Genomic DNA, 14,807 nt, shown 5'->3' on the forward strand with positions numbered 1-14,807 from the left:
TATTTCCAGTTTTATGTTAAAAAAAGCTTCTATTGTATCATTTCTCATTTACTCATTTGGTGTCCTTCTGTTTGTTCCATAAAATCAGTACCTCCATCCTGAGATTTTCTATTACTCTAATTTCAATCATATGTAACTGGCTGTTTGAGATATCTTGGGTGTCTGCCAAAACTGCTGCATCATTGAGTTCTTCCATATTTACCTTATGTACTCATTTTTTTCTCTAACTTCAGCGACTGAAACTACTGATTGTACAGCATTTTTATTTCTCTTTCAAATTTGATAAATTACTGATTAGGTTTCTTTCATGTAGTTCTACGTTTTAATTGATAAATTTCAGGGATTAGCTCATGAGCATTAAGTTTTGCTTTCTCTCTGTTTCATAGTCCGTGGATTGTACTTTTGACAAACTTGCATCCGCATTCATAATTGTACCTTTGTACTATTAAGTTCCAAAAATCTTCATTTATCTACATATTTGAGATTCCTTTAAAAAAATCCATCTTGAACTCAATAAATTTTAGGGTCACTGCCAATGGCACCACTAGATAAATCAAATCCCAGAATGAAACCTTGATTTTTAGATCATATGTCTTTTTTAGTGTTTGGCATGGTGGTTATTCACATGAGGCTGTAGATTTTCTTTAAGAACAGAGCAGAGGTTTTTTTTTACATAATAGAATAAGTAAAAAAGCAAATCAAAATAAATAAATTAACATATAAGACAGCTAGAAAGGTCTCAAAATACACAAGAAAAGTTTTCAATCTGTCTGCTGAAAGTCTGCATTATACAGATCCAATGTTGAGTTATCCCTTCCTTTACTCACTTTGACCCCTTGCCATTTTTTTTTCCAGCTGTGGACTGTACAGACAGTTTTTGAGTCCTTTCCAAGCCTTCCACCATGAATGTTTCTAAGTTTTGAAAAACCTGCAGATTTCTAACCTCTGTCCTGAGTTCTTTCTGGGAGAGGAACTAACTTTGCTTCTGAACTCAACCCTTGTATAGGTTTTAACTAAATTTCTAAAAACTTTTTTAATCCTAGCTTCATCTGAATGAAAATCCAACGGCATTAAATGTTTACCCTGCCTGTCATAAACCCAACAGTGTAAATATATTTTCATTAATTCTACAGGGGGTCTATAGGCAACTTTCCTTCTGAGAAATGCTGGAATTAAATCACTTTTCTAGGAAGATTCTCTAACCTTTTTTTCTAAAGTGAAAACCTCATAGAAATAACCAATACTTATCTGCCTCTATTTTGAAATCCAAATCACTAATTTATATTAATATATTTAAATGATTTAGCTTTCATCACAGTATAAATAACCACATGTCTGAAATACCGGACAGCTGTGTACACTCATTGAACCATGTAAAAACACTGAATGTTTCCTTCTGAAAAGAACAAAACAGGACAGTAAAGTTACACTGAAGGCTTACTTTCACAAGTGCTCCTTAAAGTTGTCCAGGTTGAATCTGGTTTACAAGTAGAAAATCTTCTACTTCCTGAGGTGAATGTATAACCTGAATAACATTTGTAAGTAACCTTGGTACCCGAAGGAAATGAGCTCATTGCAAGAAATGCATCAGTTGGTGAACCGTTATTCAAATGTGGAGGTCTGCCGCAGTCACCTGCATTAAAAAAAGAGGTAAGTTCACAATTATAATACTCAATTATGATACCTTACAGTCAAAGACAAAACAGGGTATTAAGTTCATAACTGGAAGATATCTCCCTTAATATGAAAAGTTTTTTATTATTCTAAAACCTTATTTTATTTTTTATATCCTATGTTAACAACTAATTATAAAGAGGGGACGTTTCTGAGCTGGTGGAGGGTGAGAGAAAACCTTGCTGGTGTATTCTCTGAGTTTTCCTCCTCTCCTTTCATAGAACCACACTTCTCTGAAATCTGGAAACTGCACTCTAGCCAATATAATGACAAGGCCCAGTGTGTGGGGTTGGGGTAAGGGAGAAAGTGCTCAAACCCAGAAATTGTTGAACTTGATATTGAGTCCAGAAGAGTTCCCAAACAGAAAATGGCATGGTTCTTCTAGCACTACTGGAGCACTACTGCAAGCCCGAGACAGAGATGTCAGCCAGGGAACACAGTGGTATGTTAAAGTGGCAGGCAACCAGATGCTCAGGGGCATTTGTACAGACAGAACATAGGTATTCTGCAAAGTGGTCGTCCAGTCTCCACTTCATCTCCCCAGTGTGGAGGGGATTACATCATGAGGAGCAAATACAGGAGACTAGATTGAGTGAAATGTGGATAAATTGCTACTTAACTTGGAAGGTGTGTCTGTGGCCTTGAACAGTAAAGAGAAAGGACACAAGTGGGCATTTGTTACACCTTCTGCAATTCCACTGGAAGGTGTTATGGGGATATGGTGAGATGTTGGGAGTCAAGGAGTGGTCAAAGGTCAGAGGGAATGGTCCCTGCAGAAGGCTGACAAGATGACTGGAATGAAAGATTTGATTTATAAGGAGACGCTGGATAGGCTTTTTTCACTGGAGCATAGGAGGTTAGAGGTGACCTTACAGGGGTTTTTAAAATCATGAGAGGTGTAGATTAGGTGAATGGCAGGTGTCTTTTCTACATGGGGGGGGGGCATATTTTTAAGGAGACAGGTCATGACAGGCAACTTTTTTTTACACAGAGAGTGGTTCATGTATGGAGTGAACTTCCAGAGGAAGTGGGGGATGTGTGCACAGTTGCAACGTTTAAAAGACATTTAGATAAGTACATGAATAAGAAGGGTTTGGAGGGAAATAGGCCAAGCGCAGACAGGTGGGTCTAGTTTAGTTTGGGATTATATTCGGCATGGACTGATTGGACTGAAAGATCTGTTTCCATTTTCTATGACCCGATGTGTCTGGCAATGGGATCCTATTGAAGGTGGTGGAAATGGCAGCTGATGATCTTTTGGATCTGGATGCTGGTGGGATGGTAGGTGAGGATGAAGGGGACCCTATCACTGGTGCAGAGGGAAGAGAGAGGCTCAGGGCTGAAGTATGGATACAGCAGAGTACCTTGTCAACCACAGTGGTGGGGATTCTTATCCAGCATCCGAGAAGCAGGAAAATCGACATTTCGGGCAAAAGCCCTTCATCAGGAATAGAGGCAGAGTGCCTGCAGAGTAGAGAGATAAATGAGAGGGAGGTGGGGGTGGGGAGAAACTAGCATAGAGTACAATAGGTGAATGGGGGTGGGGATGAAGGTGATAGGTCAGAGAGGAGGGTGGAGTGGATAGGTGGAAAGGAAGATAGGTAGGTAGGACAGGTCATGAGGGCGGCGCTGAGCTGGAAGGCTGGAGCTGGGGTGAGGTGGGGGAAGGGGAAATGAGGAAACTGGTGAAATCCACATTGATGCCATGGGGTTGAAGTGTTCCGAGGTGTAAGATGAGGCGTTCTTCCTCCAGCCGTCGGATGGTGAGGGAGCAGCGATGGAGGAGGCCCAGGACCTGCATGTCCTCGGCCGAGTGAGAGGGGGAGTTGAAATGTTGGGCCACAGGGCGGTGGGGTTGCAGTCCTCGTTTTTACCTGTGAGGATGTATGGTCAATATAAGTGTAGGAGTTGGTGGGCTTGGAACGGATATCAGTAACCAGGCTATCCCCAGAAATGGAAATAAAGATGTCAATGAAAGGAAGGAGTCAGACATGGACCAGGTGAAGGTGAGAGCAGGGTGGGAAATTGGAAGCAAAATTGATAAATCTTTCAAATTCTGGATACGAGATTGAAGCAACACTGATGATGTTATTGATATACTGGAGAAAGAGTTGTAGGTGGGGGCCACAGTCAGACTGAAATAAGAAATGCTCCATGTACCCCACAAAGAGATAGGCATAACCACGGTCCATGCAGTTACCCACATCCATTTCTTTGACATGAAGAAAATGGGAGGAGTTAAAGGAGAAGTTGTTCAAAGTGAAGATGAGCTCAGCCAGATGGAGGAGGATGGCGATGGATGAGAATAGTTCAGGCCTTTTTTCCAGGCCATAACAGAAAGCCCTGAGATCATTCTGATGAGGAATAAACATGTAAAGGGTCTGCATGTCCATAGTAAGGAGGAGGTGGCTGGAGCCTGCAAACTGAAAATTCTTAAACTGACATAAAGTGTCAGAAGAATCAAAGAAGTAAGTGGGAAGGGGCTGGACAAGGGGAGAAGTCCCAGTCCTCATCCCCTTATAGCTTTTTCTCTGTGATACCTACAACATTGTACATGCCAATTTCAATCAGTGCTCATGCTTATTTACCTTGTTTTGTATCCTGCACGCATTTAAGTACAATACTCTCAGTCCTGCGTTGACTGCATCCCTTCTCACACTTGTCCAGTACATGCTGTGCCTGAAGTTAGATTCCTAACCTTTTCTGTCCTATTGCTTGTTCTGGAAATGTTATCCTTTACCGGGCCCTCCCTCCCCCTTTAACTTTTTCCATGCAACTGAACCCAAACCCTGCAGTATTTAGTTTAAAGCCCTATCTACAGCCTTAGGTATGCAATTCACAAAGACTCTGGTCCCAGCTTGATTCAGGTCGAGCCTTTCTCATAGGAACAGCTCTCTTGTTCCTCAATACTGATGCCAATATTCCATTCACTCGAATGCACTTCTCCCACACCAATATTTCAGCCAAACATTTACCTCTTTAGTCTTGAAAAACCCTGTGCTAATTTGTTCATAATTAAGGTAGTAATCCAGAGATTACTACTTTCGTGGTTCTGCTTTCTAATTTAACTCCTCGCTGCTCATATTCTCTCAGCATAACCTCTCTCCTCTTTCTACTGACATCATTGGGATCTATGAGTCATGACAATTAGATCTTTCCTCTCTCACAAGGTTCCTCTGCTGCCTATTTGAGATATCTTGAACATGGTACCAGTCAGGCAACACAGCTTTCAGGACTCTCAATATCCTGGCCACAGAGAACAGTAGCGATGTCTAATTCCCTGATTATACTGCCCCGATTACAACAATATCACTTTTTTCCCGCCTCCTGAATGGCTCCACGTAATGCAATGCGCTGATCAGTTTGCTCATCCCCCCTGTATTCCTCATTCTCATCGACACAAGATGCACAAACTTTAAACCTGTTAGACATGTTCCATGTTCTAGACATGCTCAATGCCTGAGGCTCTGTCAGCACTAACTCCTGGATCCCTCCACCTGCCTCATTTGTAGCAACACCATCCTGACCTTGACCGAATTTGAGATAATTAATCTAAAAGGGGCAAGTGCCTCCTGAAACACAGTTTCCAGGTAACTCTTTCCCTCCCTTGTGTGTTGCAGTATTTGAAACTCAGACTCTAACACTTCAAATCTGAGCCAGAGTTCTTCAAGCAACCTAAACTTCCTACAAAGGCAATCACACAATGACTGTGAATCATGATCACTATGAACCAGCATGCAGTTAAAACATATAATCTGACCCAGCATCTCTATTTTAATTTTTTTAGTTCTTAATTTGACATTTTTTTAAAAATCATACTGGTCTTTTAGTTGGACCTGTTGCATGAGCCCAAGAGCAACATGTCAGGTCCACGTCATCACCATCTTGGATTTGACTGTCTACCTGAGGTGTCAGTATTTTGTGCTAGTTTACTGATCCTGGACTTCTATTTATCCTGTTAAAAAAAATTACAAACCTTACAAAGCAAGCAAAAGTACCTTGTTCTTCTCCACAACGAACTCCCATGTTGCTACCAAATTTCCCAAACTATATGCTCATTTGGCTGTGTCTCACTCTGTACATGATCTCTCCTTCCTGACCATGCAAAAGAGTAATGTGTGCTGGCATAAAGGGGATCCTGTAGACATTCCATGCATGGATTTTCAGAAGCCATTTGATAAGGTGTCACACCAAAGACTATTCAGAAAGTAAAAGATCATTATATGGGGGTAACATATGAGCAAGAAATGAAGACTGGCAGGTTAGCAGAAAACAAAGAGTTGATAAATGCATCTTTATCTGGTTAACAGGACCTGATGAGTGAAGAGTAAACAGCAAGCGTGAGAGCTGGGATCTCAAAGTTTTACAACAAACATCAAGATAGGTAGGAAAGCATGTTTTGAAAAACAGATAAGGTTGCAGATGGATATAGATAGATTGAGGAAGTGAACAAAAATCAGGCAGATAAATTATAATTTGGGAAACTGTGTAGCTGGCAGGAAGAATGAGAAAAGTAGAATTTTACTTAAGTGGAAAATGACTGCAAAAACCAGAGGTCCAAAAGGATTTCAGTGTTCTATTGAATTACCAGTTATTGATATGAAAGCAAACCATGTAGTCATGAGGTCTAATGTGGTGTTAGTTTTTATGACCAGAGTAACTGAACATAAAAGGAAGTTAGTTAGTTCTGAAGTCATACCAGAGTTGAAATATTGACTCTTTCTCACTGCCAGATTTGCTGAATTCCTCCAAAATTCTCTGTTTCAGATTTCCAACAGACGTATTTTGTTTTTATTATGAAAAAACTATGTTCTGCTTCAGTTATTCAGGGCATTGCTGAGACCACATCTTATATACTATGTACATCGTTGGTCTTATTTAAAGCAAATGCATTGGATGTGGTTCAGAAGAGTTTATTAAATTGATACCTAGAATGAGTGGGATGTCTTGTGAGGATACATTTAAGAGGCAGGGTGTGTTCCACTGGAGTTTGTAAGAGTAAAGAACATAAATGCAGATTTATATTTTATTTCCCAGTGTCAAGCTAGATCACTCACTGGCGTTAACTTCTTCAAAGGAAGTTGTCTGCGACACGCATCCTCATCTTTTGTCTGCTGTGGTACCCTTATACATTCCACATAACCAGTCTGAAATATCCGTCATCAATTTTCTCTTCTGCCTCTCTCTTCTGCTTTAACTGCAAGTCTACATTCTGATCTAATGTTGTGACCAGCCCAGGCTAAATCATGCTTCCAAAAAATAGAATTAAGTACAGGTACACAATCCTTTATCTGAAACCCTTGGGTTCAGCCGGTTTTCGGAATTTTTCAGATTTAGGAATAAGTGACAGTTTAATGGTGAAACTTTTAAAAACTCTGACCGAACAGCAGACGCACCTGTGAGTACTGCGGGCCCTGAGACAGAATTGACGCCTGCTAGTGCTGGGCAACACACCCCTACGTCACATCTTAGTGACGTGAGTCAAGTAGGTGTGGAGTTGGGTTAACTGTTTGCATGCCAAGCAACTTTGTTATGGATAAAAAAACTTCGGATTTTGGAGCTTTTCAGATTTTGGGATTTCGGATAAAGAATGGTGTACCTGTAGTAAATAAGCAATCAATCACAAAGATTCTAATGAGTGGCAAACAACAAAACTGATTTCCCACTTTTAATTAAAATTTTACCAACAGCGAAATAAATGACTGGAACACATACATACAATTCAGACTAAAAATAAAATCAAACTGTTTCAAAAATATATTAGTGTTAAAATGTGAATTTCTCACAGAAACAAAATTAACACTCTACAAGCATAAAATTAGTTAATCGGGTGAAGTAAGACTGCTCAGCGGGAACAATTAATTTAGCATACACGGTGGCTCAGTGGTTAGCACTGCTGCTTCATGGTGCTAGGGGCCTGGGTTCGATTCCCCCGCCTCAGGCAACTGGCTGCGTGGAGTTTGCACATTCTCCCCATGTCTGCGTGGGTTTCCTCCGGGTGTGCTGGTTTCCTCCCACAGTCCAAAGATGTGCAGATGAGGTGAACTGGCCTTGCTAAATTGCCCATAGTGTTAGGTGCATTAGTCAGGTGTGTATATATAGGGTGGGGGAAATGGGTCTGGATGGGTTACTCTTCAGAGGGTCGGCATGGACTTGTTGGGCCGAAGGGCCTGTTTCCATACTATAGGGAATCTAATCCAAAAAGCTCAAACACTCGATATTTTTCCAGTCACGTTAACAGGATAAAAGGGCACATTTTCATCGGTTTACTGTTTTTTACATGCTGCATTTTTCAGTTTTTTAATATCGCAACATTGGCATTTCCTTCTTTAACTGAAGTTGTTATCAGTTTCAGATCAGTTACTTGAGTGAAACATTACCAGTTTATGGCATAGACCGCGATTGTAGTCTTCCATGTTAAAAAAACCTTAACAGCAATTCTAATGATTCACAGTTCCATGTAGTTTAACAGCTTCTTGACATAAAAAGCTCAGAGTTCTTTCTAGTTTGTTACCCCATTGACATTAACCAAAATCCCAAATGCCACATTGTGAACACAGTGCAACTTCATTTCACTCATTAACATTAATGTCAAAACCCACACTATGGATACAGTACAGACCCGAGATTAGAGTGGTGCTGGAAAAGCACAGCAGGTCAGGCAGCATCCGAGGAGCAGGAAACTCGGCGTTTTGGGCAAATGCCACTCATCAGGAATAGAGGCAGGGTGCCTGCAGGGTAGAGAGATAAATGAGAGGGGGATGAGGGTGCAAAGAAAGTAGCATAGAGTACAGTAGATGAATGGGGGTGGGGATGGAGGTGATAGGTGGAAAGGAAGATAGACAGGCAGGACAGGTCATGAAGGCGGTGCTGAGCTGGAAGGTTGGAGCTGGGGTGAGGTGGGGGAAGGGGAAATGAGGAAACTGGTGAAGTCCACATTGATGCCCTGGAGTTGAAGTGTTCCGAGGCGGAAGATGAGGCGTTCTTCCTCCAGGTGTTGGGTGGTGAGGGAGCGGCAGTGGAGGAGGCCCAGAACCTGCATGTCCTCTGCAGAGTGGGAGGGGGAGTTAAAATGTTGGGCCACAGAGTGCTGGGATTGATTGGTGCAGGTGTCCCGGAGATGTTCCCTAAAGCGCTCTGCTAGGAGGTGTCCAGTCTCCCCAATGTAGAGGAGACTGCATCGGGAGCAACGAATACAATAAATGATATTGGTGGATGTGCAGGTAAAACTTTGATGGATGTGGAAGGCTCCTTTGGGACCTTGGATGGAGGTGAGCGAGGAGATGTGGGCACAGGTTTTGCAATTCCTGCAGTGGCAGGGGAGGGTGGGTTATTGGGGGGCATGGACCTGACCAGGTAGTCACGGAGGGAACGGTCTTTGTGGAAAGCGGAAATGGGTGGGGAGGGAAATATATCTCTGGTGGTGGGGTCCATTGGGAAGTGGCGGAAATGTCATCGGATGATGTGGTTTATGCGAAGGTTGGTAGGGTGGAAGGTGAGCACCAAGGGGGTTCTGTCCTTGTTATGGTTAGAGGAGTGGAGTCTGAGGGCGGAGCTGCGGGATGTGGACGAGATGCGTTGGAGAGCAGCTTTAACCACGTGGGAAGGGAAATTGTGGTCTCTAAAGAAGGAGGCCATCTGGTGTGTTCTGTGGTGGAACTGGTCCTCCTGGGAGCAGATAAACCGGAGGCGGAGGAATTGGGAATACGGGATGGCCATTTTTGCAGGAGGTAGGGTGGGAAGAGGTGTAATCCAGGTAGCTGTGGGAGTCGGTGGGTTTGTAAAAAAAATCAATGTCAAGTCGGTCGTCGTTAATGGAGATGGAGAGGTCCAGGAAGGGGAGGGAGGTGACAGGTGAATTTAAGTTCGGGGTGGAATGTGTTGGTGAAGTTGATGAATTGCTCAACCTCCTCGCAGGAGCATGAGGTGATGCCAATGCAGTCATCAATGAAGCGGAGGAAGAGGTGGGGAGTGGTGCCGGTGTAACTATGGAAGATAGACTCTTCTATGTAGCCGACAAAGAGACAGACATAGCTGGGCCCCATATAGGTGCCCCTTTGGTCATAGAGTCATAGAGATGTACAGCATAGAAACAGACCCTTCGGTCCAACCCGTCCATGCCAACCAGATATCCCAACCCAATCTAGTCTGTCAGGAGGAAGTAGGAGGATTCGAAGGAGAAATTGTTAAGGGTAAGGACCAGTTCAGCCAAATTAATGAGTGTGTCGGTGGAAGGGTACTGTTGGGGACGACAGGAGAGGAAGAAACAGACGGCTTGGAGACCCTGGTCGTGGAGTTGTAGAGGGATTGGATATCCATGGTGAAGATGAGGTGTTGGGTGCCAGGGAAATGGAAGTCTTGGAGGAGGTGGAGGGCGTGGGTGGTGTCTCGAATGTATGTGGGGAGTTCCTGGACTGGGGGGGAGAGGACAGTGTTGAGGTAGGTGGAGACAAGTTCGGTGGAGCAGGTGCATGCTGAGACAATGGGTCGACCGGAGTGGTCAGGCTTGTCGATCTTGGGAAGGAGGTACAATCGTGTCAAGTTGGTGTCTTCAGTTGTGTAGAGGTCAGTGCACCAAACCACCATTGCAACCCCTTTATCAGCTGGTTTGATGGTGAGGTTGGGATTGCAGAGGGAGTGGGGGGCTGCGTGTTGTGAGGGTGAGAGGTTGGAGTGGGGGTGGGGGGTAGACAGGTTGAGACAGTAATGTCTCGGCGGCAGTTGGAAATGAAGAGATCGAGGGCAGGTAATAGGCCAGCACGGGGTGTCCAGGTGGATGGAGTGTGCTGGAGGCAGGTAAAGGGGGCCTCAGAAGGTGGGCAAGAGTCCTGATTGTAAAAGTAAGCTCGGAGGCGGAGGCAGTGGAAGAAGTGTTCGACATCACAGCGTATATTAAATTCATTGATGCATGGGCAGAGGGGGATAAAGGTGAGGCCTTTGCTGAGGACTGATTGTACAGTACAGTACAGATCCTGTTTACCCCAATGACATTAATCCTAACACACACTGTAGACACAGTGCAGATATAGTCCATCCCAGTAACATTAAGCCAAACGGCACAATGTGGACAGTGTAGGCCCTGTATATCCTACTGACATTAACCCCAGCCCCAACAGTGTGAACACAGTGCAGACCCTGTCTATTCCACTGACATTGATCCCAAACCCCACATCGTGGGTACAGTGCAGATCCTCTCTATCTTGTTAACATTAATCCCAACCTCCACACTGTGGACACTGTGCAGACCCTGGGTATCCTGTTGACATTGATCCCAAACCCCACATTGTGGGCACAGTGCATACATTGTTTACCCCATTGATATTAATCTCAAACCGCAAACTGTAAACTCATTGCAGACCCTGTCGATCCCATTGACATTAATCCCAATCACCCTACTGTCAACAGAGTACACACACTCACTATTTGTCCTATTGACATTAATCCTGAACACCACACTCCGGTCACAGGGCAAACCTGGTCAACCCGAAACGGTTTGGAGCAAATACAAACTCAGCCCTTGTTGTATGTAAATGCGCTCTCTCACTGATTCTAAACTAGGCCTGAAACAGCAACGAGGAGCCGGGGCACTGCTTACCCGTTACCCGGGCCACCCCAATCGCCATGAGACAGAGGATCAATCTCTCCTGCATTTCACAATCCTTTCTTTTTTTAAACATTCAGGGAGATTCTGAAATCTAAGGAAAAGTCCGGGAAATTCCTTCGCGTTAGCGTTTCACACAGTTTACTATTTGTTGCTCTTCTCTGGGTATTGATCGCTCAGTCTCCTTATGTCCCGGCCGAGCCGTTAAATTGCCGTTAAAACTGTCGCTCCTCGCGTGCCACAGACTTCCCGCCATTGTACCAGGAGCAGACACGCATGCGCACTTCCTCACGCCTGGAGGATCCGCTGAGGACAGGCGCCGAATTGGGTCTGGGGATAGATTCGCGTCTCAGTCCGTCCCCCTAAACCTTCTCTAACCAACCTAGTCAGAGGTATTGCCATACTCCGCTGAAGCAGATAGAATTTGAACCCAAGCCTCCTCCGTCTGGAGGCAGAGACGCTACCGTGACCTACTCATCATAGCGATCTATGGACTAGAAAAACACCCTTTGGCCTATCGCACCGGCGAAGGTCAAAATCAAATCACCTTACTTTTCCCATTCCAAGTTCCAACATTTAGTCCCAGTGTATCCTGAATACTCTTTAAATGGTGAGTATTTGGCGCTCTGCAACCCTCAAGTTCCAGTTACAAGTGGAGTTCCACAGGGATCAGTTCTGGGTCCTCTGCTGTTTGTAATTTTTATTAATGACTTGGATGAGGGAGTCTAAGGGTGGGTCAGTAAATTTGCAGATGATACGAAGATAGGTGGAGTTGTGGACAGTGAGGAGGGCATTTGTCATTTGTCATTTGCAAAGGGACTTAGATATGATGCAGAGCTGGGCTGAGGAGTGGCAGATGGAGTTCAACCCTGCCAAGTGTGAGGTTGTCCATTTTGGAAGAACAAATAAGAATGCGGAATACAGGGTTAATGGTAGGGTTCTTAGTCAGGTGGAGGAACAGAGGGATCTTGGGGTCTATGTACATAGATCTTTGAAAGTTGCCACTCAGGTGGATAGAGTTCGTAAGAAGGCCTATGGTGTATTATCGTTCATTAGCAGAGGGATTGAATTCAAGAGTCGTGAAGTGATGTTGCAGCTGTTCAGAACTTTGGTTAGGCCACATTTGGAATACTGTGTGCAGTTCTGGTTGCCTCACTTTAGGAAAGATGTGGAAGCTTTGGAGAGGGTGCAGAGAAGGTTTACCAGGATGTTGCCTGGAATGGAGAATAGGTCGTACGAGGATAGGTTGAGAGTTCTCGGCCTTTTCTCGTTGGAACGGCGAAGGATGAGGGGTGACTTGATAGAGGTTTATAAGATGACCAGAGGAATAGATAGAGTAGACAGTCAGAAACTTTTTCCCCGGGTACAACAGAGCGTTACAAGGGGACATAAATTTAAGGTGAAGGGTGGAAGGTATAGGGGAGATGTCAGGGGTAGGTTCTTTACCCAGAGAGTGGTGGGGGGCATGGAATGCCCTGCCCGTGGGAGTGGTAGAGTCAGAATCATTGGCAACCTTTAAGCGGCATTTGGATAGGTACATGGATGGGTGCTTAATCTAGGATAGAAGTTCGGCACAACATCATGGGCCGAAGGGCCTGTTCTGTGCTGTATTGTTCTATGTTCTATGTCTGCCGAGCCCGTTCAGACGTGTAATGATGCACAATCAAGGCAGGTGGGACTTGAACCCAGGCCTTCTGGATCATAGGTGCACATTCTACCACTATACTACAAGGGCCGTTATATTCTTAAATGACCGCTATAGGAGCGAAGAACCACATATTTCCCTATTTCGTGATAAAAGTATTTGCCTTTGAATTTCCAATTTTATTTTTCAAAAAGATATTTAGAAATCCATGTACTTCATGGCCAGCAGTGCCTGTTTATTCTTCAAGATTCATAGCCATTAAGCACTATTTACTGTTAACAAAGGCATACCACTTTTCCTTAACATATTTGTTCAAATTGCTGTGAATTTTGTTGTATCATGTTAAAAGCTATTGGATGAGCAAGGATAACTGAATTGCCTGTAGTTACTGGATTCATCTTTGCCTTCTTATTCAAAAAAAAGTTCAATTTTATAAATTTCAGTCATCTCCCTTCACCACTGTTGAAAGGAAAGTGAGGAACTGATGATAAGCATCCAATGTACTTCCTTCTGGACTGATAGAGGGTGAGCAGTTCTAAAGCTTCAGTTGCTCCACCAGAAGAGGCTTGCATATGCAGAGGCAGATCAGGATTAGAGCAAACCCTGTCACATTGAGGCAGCCACAACATTTATGAGAAGGGTTGAAGATTAGTTCATGGATATGAAGCTACCAACAGGGTTAAACAGGTCATTAAGTTAAAAGTTTTTAATACACTAGTGGAAGGCACAAACATCAGTTGTAAGGCTTTGGATATTTATAATCTAATAATTACTCATACATTTCTTGATCTCAATGCAAGTCTGCTGATAATACAAAACTAGATGGGAGTGTAAGTTTGAGGGAAAGGGTGAAAAGAGAAGTGGATATTAAGTGGATTTTTAAAAAATATAGAACTTGTAAATTGGTGTATTTAATCAACCTGGCCAAATTTACATCAATCATTGTGATGACTCCACAACTGGAGTAGTATGTGCAGTTTAGTCTTCATTTTTGAAGAGGTTCTTCCATCTGAGGTAATACCACAAAACGTTTGAGTGTGGTTCCTGGGATGAGAGGAACCTAAGTAAAATGAACAAGGTGGCCCAAGTAAAATGGACCATTCTTTAAGTTTTAAAGACAGCAAAATTCTGAAAGGGTTGATAAGATAGGTCGAGATAAAATCACCAGTAATCGCAGAGGTCCGTAGAGTCGCTCTGTTAATAGAGAGGTGAAAAATGAGTTTAACTAGAGAATTATCATGCCTCAGGAAAGGGATGAGATTGAGAAGGTGGGACCTTCATCTTGACTGTAACTAATATCAGATTTGAAAGCAACTAGGAGCACATCTCTACATTGCAGTTCATATGTCCAGTGACCTGAGCTAACCAATAGACACAGGAGATTGCTTTTCCTGGTTATGGAAAATCTAGAACAGTGGCAAAATCTCAGGCTAAAGGCAATCATTTAGAACAGAAGCAGAGAATTTTCTTCACTCTAGATAAAGAATCTTTGGGATGCCCTATTACTGCTGAAAGATTTTTACTCTGATAGAATGAGTTTGTTAAGCAGAGAGTTAATGATCAACAATTAACATGTAGCAGGGTTCTGGATATATATTTGTTCACAGAGTTGGAAGGTTCATTTCCATATGTTTCACCACCCTACCAGGTAACATCTTCAATGGGCCTCCAGGCAAATCACTGTATATGATTTCTGCTTTCTGTTTATACGTTTGGATTTCTTTGGGTTGGTGATATCATTTCCAGGAGTGATGTCACTTCCTGTTTTTTCTCAGGGGTTTGTAGATGGAGTTAGACCCTATGTGTTTGTTGATAGAGTTCCAGTTGGATGGTATGCTTTTAGGAACTCTTGTGCGTGTCTCTCTTGGCTTGTCCTAAGATGGATGT

General features: G+C 43.3%; 1 protein-coding gene and 1 long non-coding RNA gene across 2 annotated transcripts in view; one reads left to right on the top strand and one right to left on the bottom strand.

Annotated features, from left to right (window-relative positions):
• Positions 1-11,673, bottom strand: part of LOC140467337 (C4b-binding protein alpha chain-like) — a 113,566-nt gene extending 101,893 nt beyond the window's left edge. Inside the window, exons 1-2 of the mRNA XM_072563631.1 lie at positions 11,270-11,673; positions 1,442-1,633 (exon numbers count right to left, since the gene is read on the bottom strand). Of these exons, the coding sequence (XP_072419732.1) occupies positions 1,442-1,633; positions 11,270-11,351 (274 nt within the window). The 5' untranslated portion in view covers positions 11,352-11,673. The remainder of the gene's footprint in view (positions 1-1,441; positions 1,634-11,269) is intronic.
• Positions 11,580-14,807, top strand: part of LOC140467339 (uncharacterized) — a 72,867-nt gene continuing 69,639 nt past the window's right edge. Inside the window, exon 1 of the long non-coding RNA XR_011955423.1 lies at positions 11,580-11,885. This is a non-coding gene — a long non-coding RNA (uncharacterized lncRNA). The remainder of the gene's footprint in view (positions 11,886-14,807) is intronic.

This window comes from Chiloscyllium punctatum, chromosome 45 (genome assembly GCF_047496795.1).
Source record: "Chiloscyllium punctatum isolate Juve2018m chromosome 45, sChiPun1.3, whole genome shotgun sequence".
Lineage (NCBI taxonomy): Eukaryota > Metazoa > Chordata > Chondrichthyes > Orectolobiformes > Hemiscylliidae > Chiloscyllium > Chiloscyllium punctatum.